Genomic DNA, 27450 nt, shown 5'->3' on the forward strand with positions numbered 1-27450 from the left:
AACAAAAGTAAGAAAACTTGTGGGTTGAGATAAGAACAGCTTAATAACTGAAAAAAAAAAAGTAAAAAAATAATTGTAATGAAATGGAAAACAACAAGAGAGAGAAAGAGGAACAAAACCCAGGAAAAACAAGTGATGCAACTGCTCACCACCCGCCGACCTATGCCCAGCCAGTCCCCGAGCAGCAATCACTGCCTCCCAACCAACTCCCCCCAGCTTATATACAGAGCACGACGTCATATGGCATGGAATATCCCTTTGGCTAGTTTGGGTTAGCTGTCCTGGCTATACTCCCTCCCACATTCTTGTGCACCGCCTCGCTTGCAGGGTATGGGAAGCTGAAAAGTCCTTGACTTAGTATAAACACTGCTTAGCAACAACTGAAACATCAGTGTGTTATTACATTATTCTCATGCTAAATCCAAAACACAGCACTATACTAGCTACTAGGACAAAAATTAACTCTATCCCAGCTGAAACCAGAAAACCTTTTTTTTTTCTGTAGGTTTTTTTAAACTTAAAAGTCACTATTAGTCACCAAGAACTGATGCTTTATCATTGCTCTAAAAGAAATCCCAAATAAACCTCATTAACCTGTCCCTTATCTCATTTTCTTAAACTGATACAAACTAGAAACCTACCGGGAACAGCCCAGAAACATGGCTTTAATGGTTGCTAAAATAACATTAGAGTATGTTAGTTTAATAAAAATAGACCCTTGTCCTTCATTCTTTCCTCTTCACCCCCAGGAAGAGGTGACTACATGGACTCTCTTGACATGTCATAGGCAAAGCGATGCTGACAGCATATCAAAACGGGGTCTTCCCAAGCTGCAGCCAAAACTTTAAAAAGCAGGAAATAGACTCTCAGGTAGCACTTCAAGTTCATGTTCACTTACCAAATTGCCTATGTAAAGCATGTGGTCAAACTCCTTCGTCATCTTATAATGCTCCAAGGCCATGAAGAGTGTGTTCAGCACAATGCAAAGGGTGATGGTGAGGTCGGTAAATGGGTCCATTACCACAAACTTGACAAATTTCTTGATTAAAAGCCAAAGCGGGCAGCAATCCCAAATGAGAAATTTAACAGCAAAGTGGTTCCAGCAGGGAGGACATTTCTGGTGTGATTCCTCAAGCTCTAAGTCACAAGCAGCAAAGTAACAGTCAATTCACACTGAGTTATATGACAAGAGAACACTTAAAATGACTCATAACATAGAGAAAGGCCCCTGAATTACCTCAAACTTTTTTTTAGGATAAAAATATTTCTGTCCTAACAGGCTGGCAAATTATGCACTTTGGGTTTTTTGCCAGTTGACCTGCACTTAGCAGACAGTGACCTATTCTGAAAGTAATAACCTTTTAAAAGTGTCACAAGCAAAAACGGAGAATCACACTACATGCGTAAAGTCTAGTGTTATATATAGGCTCAGATTTTACTCTGTTTTCCATTTTGGCAAGTTCAAATGGATAAGAATACACTATCTTCATTTAACTTAGATTTTAATTTTTTTTTTTCATTCCCAGGTCCCATTTTAGAAGTATCTTAAGTAATACCTTTTAAAGTGGTTAAGAGATGAAAGAGCTTAAATCCAATATTTAGAGCTGATTTAAGCGCTTGAGAGCCAGAGTATCACTGGTTATCAATAGGGTTTCGGTTCTTGATGTGCAATCCAAAAAGGCATTAAGCATCTGTTTTCTTCTGAAAGGCCCACATACAAAATCAGGGGAGTGCATAAGTTAGTTTGAAAATGCTGCTAAAGCTCCATTGTGTTTTTTAAAGATGCTTTTAAAATATTACCTAAAATACAGCTTTTATATGTTCATTTTATTTGATCACAAAAGAAGTGAAATAGTTTCATAAGTATAATTTGTGTTGAACAGTGAAAAAGAAAAGCCAAAAAAGACAGTTAATGGCTGAATGATAATGATTAGCAGAATTGCTTAATGCTTTCCTTTTCTGATTCCTTTATGGGCATGGAATGCTGCATAACGGTTTTAGTCTATATAATTAGAACCTGCACTGATAACAGGAAAACTTCAGCCAAGGCTGTTATTTCAATCAGTTTATAAACAGCCTCCTCTCTCAAGCCAGGATGCATTCTTTGTGCATTTTCCTTCATTGGACAACAGAACTGCGGTATTAGGTGTCTTCTAGCAAGCTTTCAAAATACCGGATTATGTCCTCCATGCACAGGTTTTGCGCAAACATTTACACTGCTCCGAGATCTCTGGGAAACCAAATTGCTCCCAAGCAATAACTATGTCTTTCCAGCCTCCAAACACAGGGTTTACAGGTAAGTGCCTGAAATGATGTGAGAACCATCCGTACGCCAAAAAATTTCAATGCAAAATCCTAATTTTGCATTTTTTTTGAAACCCTCCTCAAAGTAATAAAGACTTTGGGGCAGTCACTTCCTAAAGCACCTAATTTTCTAGGTAAATCCAGAACACATCTGTCTATATCCATACTCCTCATAATCACTTCTAACCAACCCTGCTTATTCCACTGTTGTTAGTTTTGGGACCTTCAGTGACGGACACACATCAGATGTGTGACTCTTTTCTCTGAGGCTCCACACTCGACACATGCCCCTTTAAGTCTATTGTCAACTGTATGAGATTCAACAAGGCCAAGTGCCGGGTCCTGCACTTTGGCCACAACAACCCCATGCAGCGCTACAGGCTTGGGGAAGAGTGGCTGGAAAGCTGCCTGGCGGAAAAGGACCTGGGGGTGCTGGTCGAAAGTCCAGGTTGCTGCTGAAAGGGGCATCCCTCTCAGCCACAGGTTATTTCTCTGTCCTTTTGCCAGCTTTTGTGCTCCTGGACCTTCTGGGTGTGCTGGTTCTGCTCACTGATCCAGCTGAAAACCTATTGCTTGTACAGTCAAATCAAACTGCAAGAACACAGCGAGGGGAGGAGAAAGGTGTGACTGTCCTCTTTTGGCAGTGATGTGGCATTAAAATGGTTTAAATCAATCAAGAACCCACATCCTTTCCCCACAACGGGTGACCTTTAGAAATCACAACAGATTTATTAGTTTTTGAAAGACATCTGCAAAAGGAAAAGTGAAATTAGACTCAGCTGCTTTTTTTCTGCTACTTTATGTTGCTTTAAAAAAATGGTCAGAAAAACACAGTCAAAGTTTGTGTTGGAGGTATTTTTACTCTTATTTTTAAATGAAAAAAAAACCCCTAGGTCCTTCGTTGTCTGCAAGGCTTTGCAATGTCTGGGAAAAAGAGGCAGATGATGACTACCCAAGAGCCGAGACCAGAAACCAGTTAACTAAATGGGAAGGGATTTCTGATGTGGCTGTTTCACAGAGTTTGGCACAAATCATACAGCTATTATTATAGTTAAAGCCTGTGGTACATTTTACTCTGATTTGATATTCTTCTTGTTGTTAACAAGTATTCAATTTCAATGACTAATCAAAGTCTGGGAGTTAGAAAACGTTTGATAAGGATTGAAACAGCTTTCTTCCTTATGAGGCTAAAAACGTACATCCGCTGAGTTACCCTAGGCTTGATGGTCTCTATTTCTGTGGTAAAAAGTAATAGGAAGTACCATTAAATAAATAAGCAGAAGTCCAGCTCAGGCCTTTTAGGCATTCTTAACACATTATAAAGAAGCAAATCAATCACAAAGTTAATTGCTAAAAACCCCACAGAAAACAAATAAGACCTTTGCAAAATACACTAAACACTGGAATACATTGAAGTGATTATTTACCTATTAAGAATACAACTCTTTATTTATTTAAACATATATATATCTGTTCTGGCCACAATACTGCTGAATATAACCACAGGGGATGGTAAAAAGCTCAGGAGGAAGAAGAGCTTTGTGGTTTCATGCTGGGCTGTCTCCAAAGAGCTAGGTCCAGTCCCTTTCTGTAAGGCATCTCCCAGATAAGTCCCTCTGCCTTGCCTTGCTTTCCTATTCATCAGTAACACAGAGAATAAGGCTGCCGGAGAACCCAAAATTTCCCTTGCTCCACACTGCGTTCTTGACAGACATTTTGCTATACTCTTAGTTGCTACCTCCAATCTTGGCTCAACTTACAATGTAGGAGATACGAGGAACTGTAAGAAGCCCTTTCATGCTGCATGCAAAGAGCCTAGAAATGTGATGTCTTCCTATGAGTTGTTGTCTTGCTATCAATAAATTTGTAAAAGGGAAATGCAAAGTTCCTGTGTTTGGAAAGACAGGGAAGGGAAATCCTCCTGCACCTAATGAGAAGCCTAATGAGCAATGGAAAAATTTGCTGAGAAATATTTGCATGGACAAATGGGTCCTTTGCGCATCCTTAAATTTCACGGTGGGTTTCAAACACGCACCAAACTGTCGTGTCCCACTAGCTGCTCTGCAAGGAGGAGACTTTCCTCCTCCACTACTTGTAAGTTCTGCACGTAGCTGGTGACTGCACACACCAGACTTTGCATCAGCTCCAGAGAGATGAGATATAAACGCATGTACAGTCACCCAAACAGTCTGGTGCCCCACTACCCTGCATCTTGGTTAGCCCTGTGTAAATCAAATGCCATGGGGGCACAAAACGTTACCAGAGCCGACTTTGATGGCCAGCATTTTGTCAGGATTTTTACAAGTCCATGGGTAAGATAGTGATTATATCGCCTTCTTGCTTCACCTATATTGTAGGGGTTGCAATAACTATCTATAATGTTGGGATAATCTCTTGCAAAATGAGAGTTTAATATTAGGGTCTTTTGTGTCACTTTGGTCCTGCCAGTCAACGTGCATATGGCTTTGAGTTGGGGAACTAAAGATGTGTCTTACCTTCCAGGGCACTGGTGATGATGCTGACAGCGCTCACTGCCCTCTGTCTCTGAAAGGGTTCGTCCGAGTGGTCCACCGATGGGCGGTGGGGCATTAAAAGGTGCTTCTTGCTTGCCTCGTCCGAGGGAGAGGTCTGCTTAAATGAACACATTGGATCAGCAAAATAAAAACAAGGCAGATATGGGGTAGCATTTTCAAAATTGCTTTAGCACGGATTTTCCCATCTGATAACTCCAAAGCTCACCGATTTCCCAATTAGACATGTGCTGATGGGGTACTGCTTTTGAAAATGGCACTTTGAGCAATTTCGGAAACTTTGCCCTGCCCTTTGCCTTCATGTAAATAGGTGAAAGATGCAGGTGAAAATAAAGGGACGCTTCTAGTGCCAGAGAAACAGCAATGCTGCTTTACCATGTTCTTTGCTTGTGAAAGCAGCCCTGCTTAATTACATTAATTATTCCATTATTTCTGAAATGTGTTAACTGTTTAATTATACCGATAGAAGAGGAAACGGGGCGTGGGTAACAGCTCCATTACAGGCCTCTGATACAGTACCGAGCGAACTGACTCCTCAACACATGTTTTTTCTTGTTCTGAAACACTGCCAAATCTCAGGAACATATTGTCATTCTGGTGATCTTTGGTGTCACGGATTCTGAAGCTCCGTAATTAGGGGAGAATCTTGGCTTCTTTTTTCTCAGGAAAAATAAAAAAACCCACCAAATTATCTAGTTCTCATGTTTCTCAAGTAAAAGCTTAAAAAAAAAAAAAAGAAATAAAATACCAGAAAAACAGAACTCCGCAAACCATCTTTATTTAATGTTTCATTTTAAATTAGTTTTATGCTTTTTGAAGGCTTGGTTTTCTGAAGTCAGCCAGAAACACAGTATAGCTGCAGACACACACTGTATTAAATACTTTATATTGTCAGCTCACAGGAGCAAGATGTTAAGACTTCTACTATTACAAGCTCCCACTTCATATGGAGACAAATCCTGCTTGCTTTACTCCTCCAGCTCTCCCACAGGTAGAAGGAAACGTGGTGGTTAAGGTGTAAGGATCTGGGAAAGCCAAGTTCAATGCCATTCTCTGTCTCAGACCTCCTGGTTGAGACACTCAGTCTCCCAAAATAAATGTTTTAACAGCCCCCGTCCTGCTCCTCCAAGCATACAGACTGTGAGCTCCGAGACACTATGTAAGCAAGAGAGAGACACTGTAGATAGATGGGTCCTGATGGCTCTTGTGGTATAGCTCAAGGAAATGTGAAAGGAGAAGAGATTCCTATGAAGATGGAAACCTCTGGTTTATACAGGTGTCAGAGTAGCTGCTTTTGCTTCTCCATAGTCAAATGAGGTACAGGAATTGGATTCAGTCTTCTGGATCTTCTCTCATCACCTGGGTCTGAAATGGCCGTAACCACCCGGAGCAGCACTCAGGATGCCAACTGAGACCTGCCATGGGCAGCTGCTTCACAGCTCTGCTGTCTGTGCCTGGGATATGCACCCAGAGGGACTCGGGATCCCTCCTCTTGGCCATTTCTCTATCAAAACTGCTCTTCAAGAAAGGCAGTTCCATGAGAATGGCAGGAGAAAAGCACCGAAGCTCTACGAGCTGTCTTTCTGGTGTATGACCTCTTCAGGGTGGGGGACATCCCCTTGTCAGGCGGTTGCAAAAAACAAAGCCAGTTGGCCACTGATTGACACTGAAAATAGCCAGGATGCTGGTCCCAGGTCACTTCAAAGTACAGCAGTTAAAAATACCAATCACTGCAAGACCAGAGAAGAGTAAGGACTTTTAAAGCAAGCACTTAAAACATTAGCTAAGCCAGGAAAGCAGTAATGCTTCAAAATGGCTTTTTTTTTTTTTTTTAATAAAATTTTCTCTTTTGTTAAAACAATTGGCTCATTGTCCATTGAGTTAGTGATGCAGTCATCTTAAAAGGAGAGGTGTAATCAGAACCTATTCAAAGAGGCTCTTACTTGTACACAACATAACAAGAAAACACCCTATCCTTGGCTTAGGAGCTGGGGAAACCAAGAATGGTATTTCAGATGCATTAGTTCGCTTGATTCCCTTCACCTCAAAAACATCCAATAAAAACCAAAGAAACAACAAATGTTTTATTAACGAAGAAAGCATCTACAGAATTGCATAAGCATTTGCACCAGTTTAGAGTACATAACAAATACAGGGGGCTGAAAAGAAATAACTAGACAAGGAGATAAAAAACACGAGGGAGACAAATTTCTAAGTAGAATAAACCAAAAAAGTAAAAGCAAAGAAAAAGGAAAAAAAAAAAGCCAAATAAACCCCCAACTCTTCCAGTTCCCTCTGTCTGTAGAATAAACCATAAGAAAACCTCAAATTTCAAATTCCTCTGGATCATCTAACTTTTTAAATTGTATCATCTTTCCATCCCATCTGACCCAAAGCTTAGGACATACCAGTAGCATGTCTTTGGACAACCTCATCCCCAGAAGTACCAGTTTTCTGACTGTCAAGAAAGATACTATATTCCTATTCACGCATGCAGAAGTGCTTGCGGAAGTTATGGGTTGGCGGCCTTTATATGAAAGCCACCTTTTACTCACAGGTGCAAAGAGAATTCACTGCAGAGGTAAAAGGTCAAAGGAAAAACATTCAGAAAGCCATTCTTCCTATTTTTTGATTCAGCTAAACCAGGGTAAATGAAAAGTCCAAGTTAAACAGGTTTGGTATATCCTTCATAAAAAAAATAGCAGGGAACTGACTTCTTCCCTAAGTTTGATGTGATATTCCCAAGCCAACAAGTTTTTTAAGTCACTCTATTTTTCTTTCCAGCCCAGCATCCTCAGTCCTGCCACCTGGTCACAAGGCCAACGGCATCCTGGCCTGTATCAGAACTAGTGTGGCCAGCAGGAGTAGGGAAGTGATCGTGCCCCTGTACTCGGCACTGGTGAGGCTGCACTTCAAATACTGTGTTCAGTTTTGGGCCCCCTTTCCAGCCCAGCATCCTCAGTCCTGCCACCTGTGTCACAAGAAGTGGTCCCCAAGACTTCAGGAGTTCTGCTGGAGTCAAGGGGACTGTTGGCAGTGTGCCATCCTCCGTGTGCAAAGGGGTATTTCTGAAGGAGACATGTGCATGGCTCCTTCTTTCCTTCATCTCCGGAGAGGTGAGCTGGTGAAATTTGCTGCTGGCCTGCGTTCAGAGCAAACGCTGCCACACGTGATAGCTGCCCACCTGCCCAGCTGCACGTGTCCCCGCCGGAGGGCAGAGCCCGACCCGGCTGCCCCCTGCCAGCCGCTCGGCAGTGGGCACGCAGCGGAGGTTCATCCCCAGAGCCAGGACACGGTGTCCAGCAGGCAATGTCGGGGTGTAAGGAATACTCCTGTCCTCTTGCAGGAGGACGTGGCCTCTTTACCAATAGAACAGTAAATCTATCACATAGTCAGCTTGCAATTTACTATGAAGTATTTTTCCAGGAAAGAAAGTTTCCATCCAGGTGAATTGCTTAAAATTACTGAAGTTACTTAGGGAAGTTTATGAGCTTTTGTTCTTTGTAAATAGATATGTGAGGGGGGTGCGTGTTCATTATTTATTTTAGAACAGAGTTAGCTAGTAGTCACAGAAGAAACTGGCAGGTTTTGCACTCTGAGATAGAAAGCAGTTCCAGGAACTGGACGAACGAGGCAGCATAAAGGCTATCACCGTTACAGACAGAATGTACACAGGCATAGTTGGTCATCATACTTATATTTCTATAGAAGTTAAGCAAAAGTAACAACAGTCCCTATAGTTACGCAAGGAGTCTCCTTAGGATCCAGATGAGAAATCACAATGGAATTAAACACAGGCACCTCCAGCAGGACAGGATTATTTGTGTTGTTCCCTTATTGACTGGAAATGTTTCTCCTTTGGATTAGCTAAATTCTATAGGGACAAATATGCTATTCAGTAATTTACATGTAAATGAAGATGCATAACATTGCAGAATTATTTTCTTCTGACTGCCTACAGTTCTGAGTTATGCCAAAACTGCTATGTGAAGATGGGCTTATACACGGCAGCATTTTAAAGACCACATTTGGGAACTGGGACAAGTTTAATTTTCCTTGTACAGTAAAAATCTTTTCAAGCATAAAAAGAAGGCCACACCATGAACAATGGACCCAGTAAGGCACTAGCACAATTATTTAATGAGATTGAAGGTGACCATAATAGCGCACAGCATTAAAAAGAAGGCATTTAATTTTGTGGATACTTGATTATTTAAAAAGATGCACTGTAAACTGGAGCAGCTTGCAATATTTGTGTCAAATCTGCATTTACACTTAGGATGTGCTAAAGCAAAGTTTGAAATGAGCGGAAACTAGAGCCACAGTGACAACTCTCTGTGCGACAGTGGCAGAGGGCTAGCTAGCTTTCATCCAAATAACTTACTGGTGGCAATTTTTTGATGACTTATTTTGTTGACCTTTTTCTGAACATGAAAACTGCTAATACTTTGCCTTTTCACCAGTCCCATGGCAAAGCAAGAAGGGGAAAAAAGAAATTTTACCTTAAAGTGGTTTTAGGGTGAACAAGAAAACCTCAAACCAATGTGGTCAGCAAAACAGTTTTATGCTTAGCAAGAACAAAAGCCATGGTCTTTTTTTCTGTATAAAAAAGACAAAAAAAGTATCTAAAGATAAGCATCTAAATCCTTAGTTCGGCACCTCGGTAAGCAGCCTGGCCTTTCTTAAGGGCTCATTCCCCAGTAGTTTTCTCTCCTGTCAAGCTAGAAATACTCAGTACTTCTAGTTTCCTAAAAGAAAAAAAAAAGTGCAACCAAGATGAAATTCAGGAAAGGTTGTGTGTGCAAGAGGGAGACACCAGGTAGCTCCAACCTCCACCTCGCTGCTCATCCCAAAGCCATGTCATGGGTGGCCCTGCTCCACTGCTGGGCTGATGGGAAGCTTTGGGGAGCAAGTGAGAACAAAGCAATGGAGACCACCAGCCAACAGCCAGCTGCCCACTCGCAAACAATCACCTCCTCAGTCCCATGTCCATTTCTCTGCCACTTCTAATCTCCAAAATAATTGGAATGTCAGGCTACACCAAACAACCCCTGTGATATCCCTGCAGAGTTACAGAAAGGGCTCAAACTGGCTTTAGGAGGCAAGAGGGGATGCTGCCATGTGTATTTTTTAACCCTTAAGAAATTCTTGAAAACCACAGGTGACATCTTACTCATCCTCATCAGATCCCATGGATACATTGAGCTCCAGATAACAGCTCATTAACTTAATCCAATTCTGTTCAAACAGATCAATACCTTGTTGAAGGGAGATGTTATTCTAACCTCTTAAATAACTAAGAAACACCAAGACACAACAGAGCAATACATAGCTACAAATAAATACTACAAGAATGCGCAGAAACTTCAGTTTGTAGTGTGCTCTGAAGTGACTTACATGATGTATAGACTTTCTCTAAAAAAGGCAATAGCCCAAGCCCCCAGCCCAGCAGTCAGCAAAAGCATAAAAACACATCATTTTTCAAACCTCTCAGTCTCAGGACAAGCCAAAAAAAATTAGGACTTTAAGCATGGTCACCATGGTCATCCTGTTTGTGTCTTATTTACACTGGGGTAAGTTTGATGAAATCAGCAGCTGCACCACTTGAGGAAAGCTGGTAGGAGAACAGGACCAGCCCTGATTCAGTCCTCTGCAGGGTACACTGGAGATTTCAAGGAGAGTGACTAGGACATACCATGGGTTTCTTGGGACAAGCTCCCTGCACCCCTCAGACTTGAACGCCTGTTGCTCTTCACATCCAGGTGAAGAATGCCTGACCCAGAGCCACCTCTGTGGAGGGTGTTTGCAGGTCATACTTTCATATTGCACCACTTTGCTCTTCATACCTCAGTGGGCTTCCTAGCTTGAACACTGCAGTGTAACCGTCTGTGCTGCCAAGAGCAGCTCCCCAACAATGCTGCCACCACTCTTTGCGGGTGCTCTTATGTGGCATGGGAACATCAACGGGTGTTGCAAAGTGTGCAGAGACTCATGGGATTCCTGCAGAGGAAAGGATGTCCCTCCTCTTGCTCAGGCTGTGCACTGAAGCCCCTGGTGACTGCATGGACGGATGCCATTCTGCATGGACCGTGCCAAACATGGCCAGCAAGCCTGCTGACCAGTCAGACTACCCCATCTGACAAGACTGACGGGCCTAAGCAGCGTCGATTGAGATGATTTGAAATCTCTCCTGTTTCACTAGCTGTATTTAGGGATTAGGGGGAGGAGGTGGAAAGTGGAAGCATGCTAAACTTCTCACGGAAGCACACTCACAACCGTCTGTGCCAAGCAGCCAGGGCCATCTGAAGAGCATTTGAAACTGGCTTTTTTAGCTCACATGCTCTTCTTCAGCCAAGTGTCAGGAGACCACTCTTCTGAGTCACCAGCCTGAATAGTGGGATAATCTGCTGCAGCTGCCTCTCTCATGGGAAAGGGAACGAGCAGCATGGATACCTTCATGTCAGCTCAGCTGCCACCTGCAGCCATTCCCATGGGCAAACAGACCTTGGCCGGGACAGGGGGTGGCAGTTGCAATGGCATAAAGGCATGAAAGTTGTTCATCGTGGTCCCAACTATTTTGCCTGGGGTAAAATCTTCAGGCTGAATGTTGTTAAAACTGATCAGGCTAAAATTCTCAAAAGTGGCTAGTGACTTTTTGTGCTTTCCCTGAGAAACCTTAGGAGGGCCCAGTTTGAAATCATCTGCTGAAACTATGGTCTGCTTAAGGGCTGCAGGTTGGAAACTCAAAACCAGAGATGGTCAGATCTTATTTGATGCTTACTCTGCCTTTTAAATTAGAAGGGCTTTTCCAAGCCTTCCCCAAACCAGAATTCAGCGGTCTCGCCCCTCAGTAGCAATCAGACAGGTCTGTGTTATGCTCATCTGATACTACTGAACATCACAGAGGGACCTAAACAAATGCATCTTCAAAACCTAATGCTGTAAAACATGTTTTGCCAGCTCCATCACCTCAGATGTCACATCTACATCAGTGAAGCCACACTTACACCTCAGGAAGCTGCAAGTCAGGGCTTAACACATATTACAGTGATGCCTTTTCATGGACTGATCCTTCGTTTCTTGTTTAGGGAAGATACAACAGATAGCACAAGTGGGTCCTTTTTCACCATGGGCTTACACTTGTACAAAATAAATAAAACCAGCAGGGTCAGTGGGGTTAATAGGGTAACTTCAACATCACGCTGCAACATCTTTCTTTTGCCTCCCCCAAACATATCAAGAGACTATAAAAAGAAGCCAGAGCTGCTAACAAACAAACTCAACTTCAAATTTTAACAAGAAAAAGGTGAAAGTAATCAAACACAAAGCCCAGAAGCATGTCGATTTATCTCTGAGCACACCGAGGTGTTGGACTTGCTATTTCCTTTTGCCTGCGGTCCACAGCTGAGGCTGCACGTTTGTGCCCAGCGCTTACGGTTCCTGTAGTGAATACATCTGTACAGCAATGGGCTTCTTGCCAATTAGCTTTTAACTCCAGCTCACATTTTCTGGATAGATTAGATACCAAACCTGTTTTGCAGAAGACACAACATCCTTCACATTGCATCAATGAATGAGCATCTGTTACTATAGTGCCTGGGTGTTATTTCCTAGATGACCAGGGAACTGCCAAGTGAGCTCACCCACCCAGGCCATTTAATTTTCAACATCCTTTTTTTTAAAAGGCAGGAAGCTGGCAAATGAAAAGAAATGCCAGCAGAGCTCAAAGCCTCCCTGTCACCTCAGGGCCCAATCCTGTAAAATACCAATATTTCCCATGAAAGGTTGAGTGCTCTCATGCTTTGTTAAGATTTTTTTGACAGCTGGGAGAGCCTCAGCAGCCCGCAGAGCTGCTTTCCTTACAGAGAAAAGGGGGACATCCACTGCTCATCTGCTGAAGCCTTTCTACTTTGGTTCAGATTTTTTTTTTTTAAACAGATGTACAATCTCTATCTTCCACGGTTCCTTTAATGCACAGCTTTTTTGCACCAAGCTAAGTCCAATAAAACTCCACTATCTACAAATAGCGTTTCTGTTGCTCAGCTGTCTAGAGACTGCTCTCAGGACTGGTCTTCCTTGTCTGCAGAGGGTAAAAATGGGACTACCAAAGTCCTAAATGAACGAAGGTGTGAACATCTGAAAAAGCAGTAACAGCCTCAAAACTGTCAACAAAACAGATAATTCTCACACCACCCAGCACGGCCCCTCCTCTCACATACAGTGTGAGAGTCTATTTGCAGGACTACAGGGAATGCCTGGATAGCTGAGGAAAAAAATTCAATACAAAGCTTGAAAGGGAAGAAGCTGCCTGGCTCTAGGGAAAAAAAGAAAGCTACTTCTCAATTTACTGATAATCTGACACCACGGCTGGGATCCATCTCACTCGCCTTTCTCTTCAGGAAATACCTTGCCTAATACATGTTAGAATCACATTTGCTTATTTCCCCACCAACGTAACCTGGTTTTGGCACCTGGTTATTCTGAGTAGGTTTCATCTCACCTGACTTAAGACATGTGCAATACAGAGTTATTCACCTTGGGCTCCCCTTGTAGTTAAAGTGAACAGAAAGAGGGACTTTTAGGGAGAGAGATTATTCTGACCCATTTTAGACCTCTAAGATGAAATAAATTCTGCCCACACTGACCATAGTGACTAGACTTCCGTTGCTTTAAAGACTGTTGAGAGTAATGAACTCCAATGTAGATTATCTACATTAAAAGAGAGAAATTCCCACCATATCAAACTGGCAACCTGTCCAAATGGTCCTGCCTGTGTAGCAGCTATTTCCAAAACACCATCCCATGGTTTTCCAAGTGAATTTGTGCTTGGGTCCTAATGGTATCAGTCTTAATAGTTTTATTTACAGCCTTATTAAATATTTTGCAGCAGTGGTGCTTTGCAACAAATATCCTGGCAACCTACAAAAGGCTTGAAGTCTGTTTATCATCTGCTCATCTTTCCTGGGTGTTATTTGAACTGGATGCTAACCCTTCTGGGAACTACCTTCGGACCATAAGAGCAGCCCTCCACAAGTAGCCCTCCACAAGAAGACGAGGTTAGGTGCAAACAGATAGCAACCAGTGGGAGAAAACGCAGTCTCAGGATGGTAAGACTCACACCGAGTCATTTTAAAAACATCATTTTCTAGCCACCGGACATTGTCAGATATTCAAACGTCAAAAGAAACCAACTTAAAATATGTCCCTACAAGAAAAGAAAATTCATATCAAACCCAAGATTTAGGTATTTGCCTCCAGCCAGCTCTGAAGAGTAAGTCTCACCAGAAGTCATGAACCTCTTTTACGCAGCACTAGACACACGTTGCTGTGGGAGTTATGCCATTGCCTTCCCACCCTGCCTCAGGATGCTGGGTCTGGGTTTCTCACTGCAGACTGCATAGCGCGTAAATCAATGACAGCAAACTCTAACAACATTTAGAAGGAAACAAGAGCGTGAATCACATACAAAAGTTATAAAGTACTCACCAGGTCGCCTGTCCCAGGTTTTTCCATAATAACTGGGGGGAGCAGTAACCCTGCAGGAGAAGTAGGGTCTGGGTTGAGTGCCCCGGTGCCTCCTCCTATCAGGGAAACCACACCATTGCAATCCACTGAGCTGTTCCTTTTGCCCGTCTGGGTGTAGTTGGGAGTAGTAGGGTGAGAACTATGGCTCACTTGACTTTGCACGCTCAGACGCCTCCCAGATCTTGGAATTAAGAGAGAGCCCCGGTGGCTTTCATTTTCCCCAGCAGTGCTGATCTCATCATCGGCAAAATCTGTTTCGGAGCCAGTGTCTCTGCCACGGAGTCGGAAACTGAATATGCTTCCGTGGCTGGTTCTGCGCTTCACCAAGTTTGCACTGGGACCATAACTAATGTCAAGGAGAGTCTAGAAACCCCCGGAAAGGAAAAAGGGGAAAGAGAAACAACATTTTGCAACATGTTTTCAGGAGCGAGGAAGGTCTGGGGAGAGCAGTAAGTTCCATTTTAAATCAAGTGCTTCAGAGAAAGACTTAATTACACATATTCAACCTTCGCAAAGTTAAGAGGTTGAATAGTCATTCCTAGCCATTAGGTATTTGTCTAATACTTGACAGTTAAAGATGTACTGAAATAGGAAGGGTCAAGGTGGCATTCACCTCGTAGCGTGATACTTCCTTTGCTTCTACTCCCTGCCCCCCCCATCTGATAAGTGCCAAAGGACTTGGGAAGGCAGCACAAGGAGTGGAAGACAGGAGCAGGGAAGGGGATCCAGCTCCAGTTTACCGCATTATCACACATCTTCATAACAGCTAGGGAAGGAACGTTGCAGTGGGAGAAGAAGAGATAAAGAAACAGGGCAGGAAATGAACTGCAGGGGAAATGAGAAGAAGAGGGAAGAAGAAGCAGCAGAATACGACGGACGAAGGTGATAAAGGAAAAAAAAAAACCAAGAGCAAGAAGAGGGATATGGTTTATTAGTTTGTAGAATGATTATCCCAATGCAGGTGGCTGCTTTAAGGGGCAGGTAACCTCAGTACACAGCAGTCTCCCTCACACCCAAATATCAGCCTTGACGATCCACTCTGACATCAGCTAGTGAGAGTGCAACTCTGACAGAGCATCAGCAAGACGTAGCCAAGCACTAAACACACCTAAACCCTGGCAGAGTAAAAAGGATGTTCAGAAAATGCATAAGGAATTAAAGTCTATCCCCTTCCCTCGTATCTGAAGAGGAAATTATTGGAATATGAGCATTTAGGCAGAACATACTTTTGATTTTATGGCCCGTACAGAATTTTCAGCTTCTTCAGAACTTTCTCATGAGCCAAGTGTATATGAAGAGAGGTCAGATCTCCACAGCATCCACAAACCAGACAAACCAAATGAAGCCTGATTTCATTTCGCACTGTCGCTCACACCACTGAGTTATGTAATGATGCTATTTTGTGACACTGGTACAAGGAAGAGTACAAAACCCAGGCCCCTTCTAACCAAACCCAACCCATTTGGATTGCTACCGAATTTTAACTGCTCAAAAATCCGTGCCTGGGTTTCCATGGCACAGTCATTGAGACTGATTTCTGATGGCAACACGCTTCCAGCTGCTCAGATTGCATCTGAATGATGACTCAGCCTTACTCCCTCCAACCATGCCAGACACAGCCTTGCAGAGAAGATTTACTATAAGCTTTGAAATGTGTCTCCCATGTTTCTCATGCATATGACATCCAGGGGCGAAATGTGAAAACAAGAAATATTAATCTAAGAAACAAACTGGCAATGCACAGCTCCAATCCACGGTCATTCTGGTACGTGGTGTCTTGAAACCTACCCAGAATGAAGCTAAAGAGCAATTCTAGCTTTACCAAAGGTGTAATTTGTAACGGGACCCACTCAACCAATGAGACAACAACAAAAGCTATTAGATTAAAAAATGCATGCCATTTACAGAAATCCAGCTCTATGTAAATTTTGTGAGCTGGGGAGTCATTAATTGGTCACATTTACTTACATCACTTACATGTTTTCTTTGCGCTTTTTATGGCTGCCAAATATCCCTAAATTCACTGACAACAAAATATAAAAAGACTTAGCCCATTACATAGCTATTCAAAAAGCCAAAATAAACTGATTTAAACTTTGCCCTCAGTTAAGCAAAGACAAATTATGTGAAGCTATTTATGATCATTTGATACATACAGCATGTGCAAATTCATATTCACGCATGTCAGTAACGTTTATATAAAACCCTATTTAACAACTGCCTCACTATTTTTTTTCCCTGCAATAGAATGTAGAAACAAGTGCCACAAAGTTTTGACTTGAAGGCAACTAGAAAAGGAATACAAAAATGTTAATAACGTCTTTGTATAGCATTTAAAAAGCCCTCAGAGACAAGTTTCCTCCTTTTCTCCTCCTCTCTTTTCTTTTTAAGCTTTGCAGGTTTCTTCTAAGAATTTTTTTATCTCTGGTGGGGATAGGATAGATATAATCAGATGAATGAAATTAAAGTAAGAAAATAAACCAGACTCTGCGTAATCTTGAAGCAGAAAAAAAAAAAGTAAAAAAAAATTGAAACAAAATAGATTCGTAAGAATGTTTAATGGGCATTTTTAATTCATTTTGAAAATAAAGTGGTAATATGTTTCCTTCCACTGTTCTAACACAGACTGTCTGCAGGTCAGTTATGATATTGAATATCTGATTCTTCTTTACAGCTCAAAGTTTCAGCTTTAATTACCTATTCAAAGCCTGGCCTATCCAGCAAAGTGCAGTGTGAAATAAGTAACGTTTCAGACTGTGGCTTACCATTCTCCTCTGACCATCATCGTAGTCACACTTGGGATTCCTTTGGTCTTCCCCATACTCTTCTGCCCCCAAAGATTTCTTTTTCTTTCGCCTGTTTCTTCTTTCCTTGGCATTTTTTGATGCTAAAGGTGACATTTCCAATGAACTAAGTGACATTGAATCAATTCCTTTAGCAGCTAGCGCCTAAAAGACAAGATGGTAGAAAGTATAAAATTTATTATTTGAATTAAGGATCTCAGAACTAATAATTACTCTGCTCAGCAATTATTTTTCATTTTAAGTTTTAAGGTTGTATAGGAGATAAGTTAAAAACGTCAGTGGTCATTAATCATAAAACTCTCTCACATGGCTGGAACCGGCCTTAACCTATTTCTAACCTCTACATTTAGCCGTAGGAAAATAAACAGCAAGCGAGACAGGTTCCTAGTACAAATGCACACACGCAGGTCTGCCACCCAGATCCTATGATGGAGCATTAGGAATGGCTGCATAAAACAGTGTGATTTATGTAGAGCTCACACACAAGTTCCTTCGACATTTCATGAGCAGAACAGCCTGTGTGCACACACCTGCAGGTGTACACTGTGCACACATCTTGGAATAACACTTCTGGTGCCAGCCAAAAAAAATCTCAAGCTGGGGAACCTCAGATTAAGCCCCCCCTGGACTTCAGCCCCTTGAGCCTGGAGGGCTGGACAGGAGGGCAGCCAAGCTGGCTGCCAGGATATTTCCTCCCCTATCACAGAGGGATGCTAGGAACAGCAGGCAATTCAGCCGGCACATTTTTGTAAACACTTATCCCAAGCAGCAACACAGGCAGCTATGGTGAGAGATGCAAAGAGAAAACCGTGGGCTTAACTGGAGCGAAGGTGGACTTCGCTTCGCCGTGTGCTTCAGTGCTGTGCTGGCTATCTGGTGGGATCGCTGCAGGAGCTGACTGATAACAGACCAACTCCTAGAAACCCAGCAGCAGCTGAATGCGAAAGCCTGAGCACAAAAAAACACAGCCTGGGAAGCAAATGAGCAGCCAGGAGAAAGAATCGATAGGTGCAGGGAGGAAGCCGCAGCCCACGCCAGCGCGTTGGGTCCCCATCCCTGGTGCGGGCAGGAGGAGCAAGGGGGCTCTGAGCACAAAGCACGAGGACAGGTTTGGAGGTGCCAGCATCTCAGTGGTAGCCACATCAGTGACCCAGAGGCAAGCCCATTTGCAGAGCCCGCAGCTGAAATACATAAAGTGAGTGAATTACAAAGGAAAAAAAAAAGCCTCTCCAGGTTCCCAAGAACAGGAGAAATGGATGAATCCTCAGTGCTATTGTCTGTAAGCCACTACAATCAAACAGGCAATCAGCTCTCCGCAGCAAAATACTCCCTTCCTCCCACAGGCATCAGTCCAAGGAAAGTGAAGGCACTTAACAGTCGTGTAAAGAATCAATCATGTATTTCAAGGAGCAGCGGTAGCTCTATCAAGCTGAGAGCACAACAAAACTTAATTCCTGTGGGAAATACCTTTCATGAGCAAGCTGCTTAGAGCAGAGAGGAGGGCTCAGACGCTGGTCTAGGCTGTTTTTTTTTTTTTTTTTTCTTTTTTGAGTCAATTGATTTAATTGCTAGGCTGAAGTGCTTTCTCTTCATAAAGATTCAGCAAGTCTTTTGGTGTTAAGTTCAGGTTTAGGAATGTGTTAGACAAATTGTGTAAATTGACTGATAGTCCCCAAGCAGGCCTATCAATTATATTTGAGCTCTCTTTATACTGCACAGTGTAAAAGCTATTCTAAAGAGTTTCAGTTTTCCTTTCTGATTGCCGTCATATTTTATTGATCTAGAAAATATTGTAGTTTGTGCTACTAAGCGTGCTGTACTCTTACTGCAGAATAAGCTAATATTCAGTTTCTTAGCATTTTCTTACCTATTGCTTAGGTTGAAATGCTTCTGCCCTGCGTACCTTTTTCAGTTGCGGATTTGGACCAAACTGTTTCTCAGAGCATGGATGATGTCCCCGTGTCCTGTCTATCTACCTTTTGTGTAGAAGTGTCCTGCCCCTCAGGCATTGCAAGCCATAACTCACTGTGATAACTCCCAGGGCAGGGAAGGAATTTGGGACCAGGCATGTCTGGCAAGGATGGGTGGTGGCTGAAGGATGGAAGAAAAGCTTAGCTCTCACAAGCCCTGACGTGGGGAGTACTCAGTCCTATCTCAAGAGTATCCTATTCTCAAGTCCTGTCTCTAGGACTCTCACCTCAAGGCAAGAACTTAGTGGTATGGTGAGAAAGTCAAAACCAAGAACTTGATAAAGGCTTGGGGAGCAAGATTAAAACTGAGTAGCTCTGATTGGGGTGAGACACCTGAGAAGGACATCTGAAAGCTACATGGTGTAGCAGACCACTCAATCCACTTTCCTGAGCCTCTTCTTCCAGATGTCTAATTTGAGATGGTGGGGGCTGCTTTGCAGAATTACTGAGCTTCGCTAATGAACACAATGGACCCCAATTACCCTACTCCTAAGTTTCCTTTCCATAAAATTGGGATAATTCTCCAGGAGTACTGCAAATACAAATGAGTATTTTCGAAGCACACAGAGTCTGAGCAGTGACAAGAGGCACTGAAAAACCTCTGAGGATGTTAGTCATTTTGTCTTAGAAGCAGGCTTTGAATGCCTGAGTCGGGAAGTCTGCTCGAGCTGGCCTAAGGCTACAAAACAAATGATGAGAAAGTGAAGAGCTGCTCTTGAGTCATGCACTGTCCACCCTTTGTACTGAGCAGGGCACAGGAAAAATGAGACGTGGTCGGCTGAAGAAAAGACTATGTTATAAAGCGTATAGATAAATGGGAACAATTTAGGTTTTCACGAGCAACCTTCATTTTGACACATTCTGACTTTCACGACTTAATGTTCCTTTTTTGTGTACATACAGGCTTAACTGAAATCAAAGCCTTCAAAAGGAAATTCTTAAGTATCTTTAATTATAGCTGGGGCTACCAAAGTTGACTGTTATTAGGAAGAGCTCAGCTGGAGTCAAACCACATGAAAATTTATATAAAATAGGTATGAGTCGGAGCTCAGTTTGCTCCCTTAGGTTATGGCAGAAAGTTACTCTGTTCAAAGTGCCTGTATATGGACTAAATTGCATTTACCTATTACTTAAACCATCAAAGAGGATCTTTAAAAGGACTTAAATGATGTATAAGCCTTTACTAGCACTTTGTCAAGGGTGAATTACATTTTCTATTTTCTTTCCAAGGATTTAAATGGGTTTTGGATTAGGCCCTGAAACCATATGTACCCAAAAGAAAATTATGTATATTAGTTTATATTGTGTATTAAGGATTTATTTCTCTGAACTACAGTGCTACATGTTATTTCAGACTAATTTTCTTATTGTCTTCTTGTTCACAGCACCTAAAATGTTCTCTTCAGCTGTTTAATAAAGGCTTTCTACCCCACACAAACCACAGGCAAATTAACTAGAGCTATTAAGGCTGTATGGCTACATCCACCATTCGGCCTCCCTGTTTTGTTTAAGCTTATGACATAACATTGAATCCATATCCTTTGCATAATTTGCAAAGCCTAACCTCAAGACCTGCCTGTTTACTTTTTCAGGAATGAAGTCGTATGCGCTTTGACAGTGAGGAAATGAACGTGAGCTAAAGTGATGGTGGAAGAAGGTTCAGCTGGGGCTATGGCTGAGCTGCCAAAATAGCTGTTCTGTGCTCAGATGCAGATGTCGTTATACCATCATTAAAATGTCTTATATGCCAACCAATATAAATTTCTCTGCTGGCATAAGTGGTACAGTTAAACCAATACAACTCTGGATAGGTAAACCCTAAATGGCCATTATCCTAGTAGGAAAAACCATCCTTTTTCTTTGGAAAGGATTGTAATAACTCTGTCCAGGACAATAAACATTAAGCTGCTTTCAAACAAACTCTTACTTCAGTTACCACATAAATGTAAAATAAAGAGAATGTGAATCTCAAAGTACCATCTGTTCAAGTTACCCAAGGCTAATCATGTCACATAGTTTACTGACCTCCTGCTCTTTCTTTAACATCTCCATGGCTTCCCGAAACTTTCTTTCCTTCTCCTCTGTTTCAGCAATAGTGGCTTGGTTCTGCTCTTCATACGCCATGGCCACAACAGCCAGAATCAGGTTGACCAGATAAAATGAGCCCAGAAAGATGACCAGCATAAAAAAAAGCATGTAGATCTTCCCAGCAGATCTGAGAGTCTGTAAGCATGAAAGTAAAATCACTAACACTTGATTACAATGTTTTTTAAAAGAAAAAAAAACATTTTTTATAAACTAGATTTACAATATAATTTAATTCAGCCTTTGTTACTAGCCCAAACAGAATCCTTCTGATGACAAATGACAACCACATGCAAAGAAATAACCTTCTCACCAATAAATTTTTATGCCTTATTCAAAAATGTTGTACCTTGCAGTAGAATTCATTTTTAAAAGAAAAGTGCTTTCCTCCTTTACCAAATATGTCTGCTGGGTTTTTTTTGAGAATAGATAATCTTATAATCAGCTGCGGTAAAAGCTTCCCCCACATAGCTCAATCTATTTTTGTCCAGTGCATAGAAACTTTCCAAGGGGGATTCATGTTGTATCCCTTCAGATGTCTACAGTCTAGGTCCTTTACAGTCAGTGGGGAGAAAAAGATACTTTTAGGGTGCAACTCATCTGAATGTTATCTGAACTCTTCTGCCTCAGGGTAAGAAGAACCAAACCTCGGGCGCTGTTGACTGTATTGCCTGGTTCTCCATCAGATTCATAGGCATAACTGGAGTTTTGGGTAACAGGCTGAGATTATATTACAGATATGTCCCACGGTCAATGACTTGATGCTAGTGATAGAAACCACTGTGTGATATTATAAGGTCAAATAATAAAGGGGAGTGATGTTCACCCTTATTTGCCATGACAGTTTCAGCCTTCCAGAGTTGTACACGCAGCTCTGTGCCAAGTAAGCAAATATAGTTGTTTAAAGAATCTTCAATTTAATTGTTTTACATTTTCCTGAAATGAAATCATATAACTGGCTGCATGTGAAACTGAAATCCCCGGTACCTTTAAAGATGTCTACTTCAGTACCTTCAGAGTAGCATCTGTCAGCACTAACTCCCTTGATTTCCTTACGAGTACGCTTTGGTTTTGGCAATTTTGAGATGCAGAAGTAAATCTTCAGTGGCTTCGTGGACAGAGTATGGAATTCAGTACCAAACTATCACATGCAGTTCTTCAGAGTTTGCATACATTTCAGGAAATGCATGCTAAAATGAGCATTTACTAATTTACTAGCAGACCACCTTGCACGGAGAACTGTAAGTTGACTGTAAGTTGTCCATGATGAAAAGTTTGCAGCAGGGAGAGCTGAAAGGTACCAGGTAGTCTTGCCATCCGGTGAATTTGTGTTCATTGTCATGCCTTGCAAAAATAGATATGCCAAGTAGACATGTGCTTCTTTAGTCCTTTTTTGAGCGGGCCTCAAAAGATTAGTTCATGTTATGCCAATCAAAAAAAGGCATTAAATGGTGAAGTGGTGATCTTTCTTAAGTGGTGAACTTCATTTAGGTTCAGGTGAATTACCCATTCAAAGTGTCTTTCTCTCAGCACCAATTTTGCCCCCTTTCCCCAAACACCCAGCCTAATGTCTTCTGGTATCATCACTCCTAAGAAACGAAATTAATTGTAAGAGTTGATAGTCCTTGTCCACAACACACACAGGACAGTTTACCTAATAACCAGTAATTCTTTCTTGTCTTTCATTATTGGATATATAATTGTAACAAGATGATGTGGTTATTTTCTATTTTTTTACAGTAATAAAACAATCTCATACCTGTTGATAAAGACGTTCCCAATAATCTTGAGTCATAAGACGGAACAAAGAGAGAAAGGCCCAGCCAAAAGTATCAAAGCTTGTGTAACCATGGTCAGGATTTTCCCCAGCCTTCAGACATATATATCCCTCAGGGCACGTGCTGCGAAACATGAAAGACAATACACGAAATGCATCATAGATGGCCTCAGCATGGAGAAACTGATTTCCAAGGGAACATATTGAATGCTCTTGGTTAAGGGCACAGATCCTCAATGGTAAATTCCTTCACTAGGTGAAAACACAGGAAACAGGTGGACGCTGACTTCACAATACCAAATATCTTTGCAATCTTATTTTTCCCTTGAAAGGATAAACTGGAAAATGGTAACCAGAGCTCGAGCTGCAATGGCAAATGAGCACCTAGCATTTCAGATGTTTGGAATAGACGGGAATTAGGTGCCTAAGCAGGACTTCAGTGCTTAAATATGATTTCTGTTGGCACTTATTCCTAAATAAGAATCATAAACTTGGTGTCTCCTGTTACAGTTGTGGGTAATACTGTGATGGTGAACCTGCTTTTCTGGTTACAGAGTCTGACACTGTCGGGATGACATCAGCGTGTGCCACCTGGGCACCTTCCCTATTTCTTACTATGCTTGACCTTGCACTCACCCCCTGCAAGGACTAAATCTTTGATCTAAGAAACCCAGACCTTTGTTCTGCTCACCGCCATAGTCTGGGGTCATGACATTTTTTCTGTTTCTGCCAGGAAAATATTTTCCTTGTGTGTCTTGCAGATTCACATATTAAATGGCATGCAAATAGCATGAATTTCACTGGCTCTCGTTAAACTTTGAGATTCTTTACAAGTAATTTTCTAGCCCCATATGCCCGAAGAGAAAAAGAATGCTCTCAGCGGTACTATGTAAACACTGAATTGCATCATCAAGTGAAACACAAGGCAGAAGAGATCCTGGGTCAAGGAGCCACCCTCTCTCCCAGAATGGTGCAATATGACTAGTCAAAAGACCCCACACCTCTTGCATATCACAAGCTGTTTTCCGAACATAAGATATGCCCCATCAGAAACTGAAGACATAGAGCAATATGCAAAGGCTTACTGCTATAGGTATCATAGGAAGAGAATATGAGATCAAGGACGTTGCCAGTGTCCTGGAGCCCTACAGTATTTGGGAATTTGTTAGGTGGGAATCATCTAACTGGAGAAGCAGTTCTTGGCAGAACTTGCAGCAATGCCAGCTCTCTCTGTTCTCCTTATGCTTCAGACAGAGATGAACCTAGTACGATTCGGTGCAAATTCTAGCTGACACAACTAGGGGTGGTTGGAACAAGAAGGATTGTGAAAGCACTTTGTCAAGTATCAGAGACATTGAGAGAGACCAGCTTCCAGGCAATGTTTTGATAACAGAGCAATACCCTCTGTCCTGGCAGATGGTGAGCTTGATGTTCTGCCTGTCAGATGGAGGAATCAAGGTTTTCTGAACTGCCTTCGGATAGGATGATTAGTGTAATATCCAGCCATTTTAGGCACATCACCAGTCATGTAGAGTGTGTCCAATGTGTACAGCTTTTAACTCCCCCCCTCCCCAGCACAAACCCATAAAGTGTTTCAATCACTGCTATTTTTTTACCAAAGCAGAATATTGCCACAAATTGAAATGCAAAGAAGTAATATAAATAAAAGTAATTTTTAAAATGCCACCCAAAAAAGAAATTGACTCTTGAGAAAACAGAGTATGTCTCAGTATGAAAATCAAGGATGGGGTTTTTTTAGGTATCAATTTTATACTGATATAAATCAAATCTCTACAGCATAGGATAGCAACTGTATTATGTGTTGAGATGAGAATACATTGCTATAGGTTTTGAAGTTACACAAATCTATGGTGTCAGCCATCAACATTAGACAGTCAACAACACTTTAAGAAGCTTAATTTAATATCGTTAGTCAAACACAAAATTTTGAATAAGTCTGCTTTGAACGCTGAAAAAAAGGAGTGCTGAAGCATTGCAAAATGTGTGCATATCCTTGTTTGCAGTAGTCTTCAGAAAAAGCAATAAAAAAATGAAAAAGAACAGTTGATGTTTAATTAATTAAATGTAACACACAAGTGAGAATATAATAAGTGATTCTGTCACCTTAGGCAGAGCCAAGTTAGTTTATATCAGTTGAGAACTTAGATAATAGTAACTATATCTCACAAAGAAAGAAAAAGAGAGACACTTGTATTTTTTTTTTCTCTGCTAGCCCAGAAGTGCCTCCTTCTAGATCGTTCCTACTTTGACTACCTCTTGTTTTCTGGTAAGAGCCACATTTGAATAAAAATTACAGTAACATTACTGAGTTAGAAGAGCATAAAATTCAGAAATCTCAGCTTTTTTCCCCTAAAATATAGAGATGCACATTGAATCTCTTTTGTATATCCATGTCCTTTTTTGAGGTAGCCTTTTTACTAAATCTCCTCTGTCCCAAAGGCAGCATCTGCTGTCACTCTCTGCCATAGGGACATGAGATTTCTGCCTATGATCTGCTGCTGCAGACAGCCTTCAGTGCCTGTGATGTGCTGCTGACACTGTTCAAGAGCTCTGAGAAATGGATCCTCTGGGTTCCTGAGAAGGCAACCTTTTCCACTCACTTGCACTAAGACATCATGTCCAGACAGGACAAGAAAATTTTTGTAAGGCTCATCCCTTTTGTCATGAGAAAATGACTGCACTCACACACTGTGCTTGGCTGGAAAGTGAGTGATCATGTCCAGAGGTGGACAGACTTTTCTTAGTCTTCCATGAAAGACCAATCCCAAGTGGCTCCATTGAGCTGGTCTCATCGTTCATCTCATTTTAAGGTTGTTACTAATGGCTAAAACATCTGTGAGAAACTTGATGGTGATTACTTTAATGGTGAACTTAAGCCTAGGCAGGGCAGTCGGTTGGAAATTAGGTTTCACCTAGAACAAGTTGCTTAAAATCTTAGGCAAAATGGAATTTTTGCCATTAATTTCAATATGAAAGAGAGAGAGACTTTCCTTATAATCTCTTCACAATTTTGAACAAGAGAGTCTGAAAGAAAGGAGATATTAAAAGCATTGTGCTTCGATGTACTTTCATAGGAACCTCTCAGCACCATGAGATTAGAGGCCACAAAGTCACTCTTAGGTTCATGGCCAATGTTGTTTCCCGGGGAAGCTCCGTTTTGATGCAGAAGAACATTAGAGCAATCACTCAAAGTACTTTATCACAACTGCTTGGAAAGCCCTAGGACATGGAGATGCAAATCTTCTGACTGTGAAAATGACCAATGGCACCTCAGACAAATACTTTCTGTTTATAATACAGTTAGTATTTTTTCATGTTTCATTCTGGTTTTATGTGTGTCTAAAACCTTTTCCACTCAGCAGTAGATTGCTAGTGTGAAAAGATCTGTCTGACTCTGCAGTGAGTGTACACGGTTCTCTAATATTATGTTCAGCTGTAAGAGCATTCAGATGAGGTGTCTTCAGCATGAAAAGCATGAACTCCAGCCCAAAAATGCTATTAATGTAAGCTCATATCATTCTTATAGAGACTAGACACTTGAGACAAAATATCCTACTTTTCAACTCCTTATTCTTGCTCACCCTCTTTCGTAGCTGCCAGAAGCGGTAACCCATGGGGTATGGGAACGCGTTAAAAACACTGAGAGGAAAACAAAATGCTGCTTTCCAGAAAAAGACTCTACAGAAAGTTAGGTGTAAGACTCTCACATGAGAATATTATTCCGCAACTGACATCATCTCCTCTGAGGATTTTTTTAAGGAGTCTCAAGATTTTGCTGAAGCGTCTTCGATGTATAATATTAAGCCTTCCCCTTCGGACTTTTTAGCAAATTTTTTAGTTTCTTTTACCTCGGGGAAGCATTTCACAGGATTGCACTCTTCTCTAATGTACAGGGATGAGGAACAACAACAAGCTACATAAATATAACATCCTCCACAGGAGCCTCACAGGATGCTGTTCAATTGATCACAATAAAATTAGTGTCATTGATTCAGAAAAGTTAAAAGCATCAGTCTACCTACCTATCCATCAGGCTGTAATCACCATTGTAAGCTGGCATTGGTACAGGAAATTAAAGAACATAAGGAACAGCTTTGTTTTAAATAACACAGATTGGGAATGCCAGAGAGTTGTAGCTGAGGGGCATAATTACAAAATGCTCTGGCTCAAGAGTTTAATCTAGGCAAGCCAAGTAACCTGCTGATCCAGGCTGCAGTGGCCAATAGGGTTGTGCGACAAAAGATTTGTAAAACCACCATGTGCTGGATTGTAACATTCAAACTCTGAAAATACAGGAAGGTTGTCCATGTGTTAGCAGGAGTTAGCATCAGACAGCTGCTATTGTTAGCTGTGACATATGTAAGGTAAGGTAAGGTAAGCACTTTCATTTGGTTTAGGTTGCAAAGGCACACTATGGCTTGATACACCAAATT

The 27450-nt window shown here is 41.7% G+C and overlaps 1 protein-coding gene across 1 annotated transcript in view; it reads right to left on the reverse strand.

Annotated features, from left to right (window-relative positions):
• SCN5A (sodium channel, voltage-gated, type V, alpha subunit) overlaps window positions 1-27450 on the reverse strand; it is a 180075-nt gene that overhangs the window by 103261 nt on the left and 49364 nt on the right. The window contains exons 8-13 of the mRNA XM_009322497.1: window positions 22979-23120; window positions 21160-21357; window positions 17126-17308; window positions 14322-14723; window positions 4800-4932; window positions 899-1137 (exon numbers count right to left, since the gene is read on the reverse strand). Of these exons, the coding sequence (XP_009320772.1) occupies window positions 899-1137; window positions 4800-4932; window positions 14322-14723; window positions 17126-17308; window positions 21160-21357; window positions 22979-23120 (1297 nt within the window). The remainder of the gene's footprint in view (window positions 1-898; window positions 1138-4799; window positions 4933-14321; window positions 14724-17125; window positions 17309-21159; window positions 21358-22978; window positions 23121-27450) is intronic.

Source organism: Pygoscelis adeliae, unplaced genomic scaffold (genome assembly GCF_000699105.1).
Source record: "Pygoscelis adeliae isolate BGI_AS28 unplaced genomic scaffold, ASM69910v1 Scaffold123, whole genome shotgun sequence".
Taxonomy (NCBI): Eukaryota; Metazoa; Chordata; class Aves; order Sphenisciformes; family Spheniscidae; genus Pygoscelis; species Pygoscelis adeliae.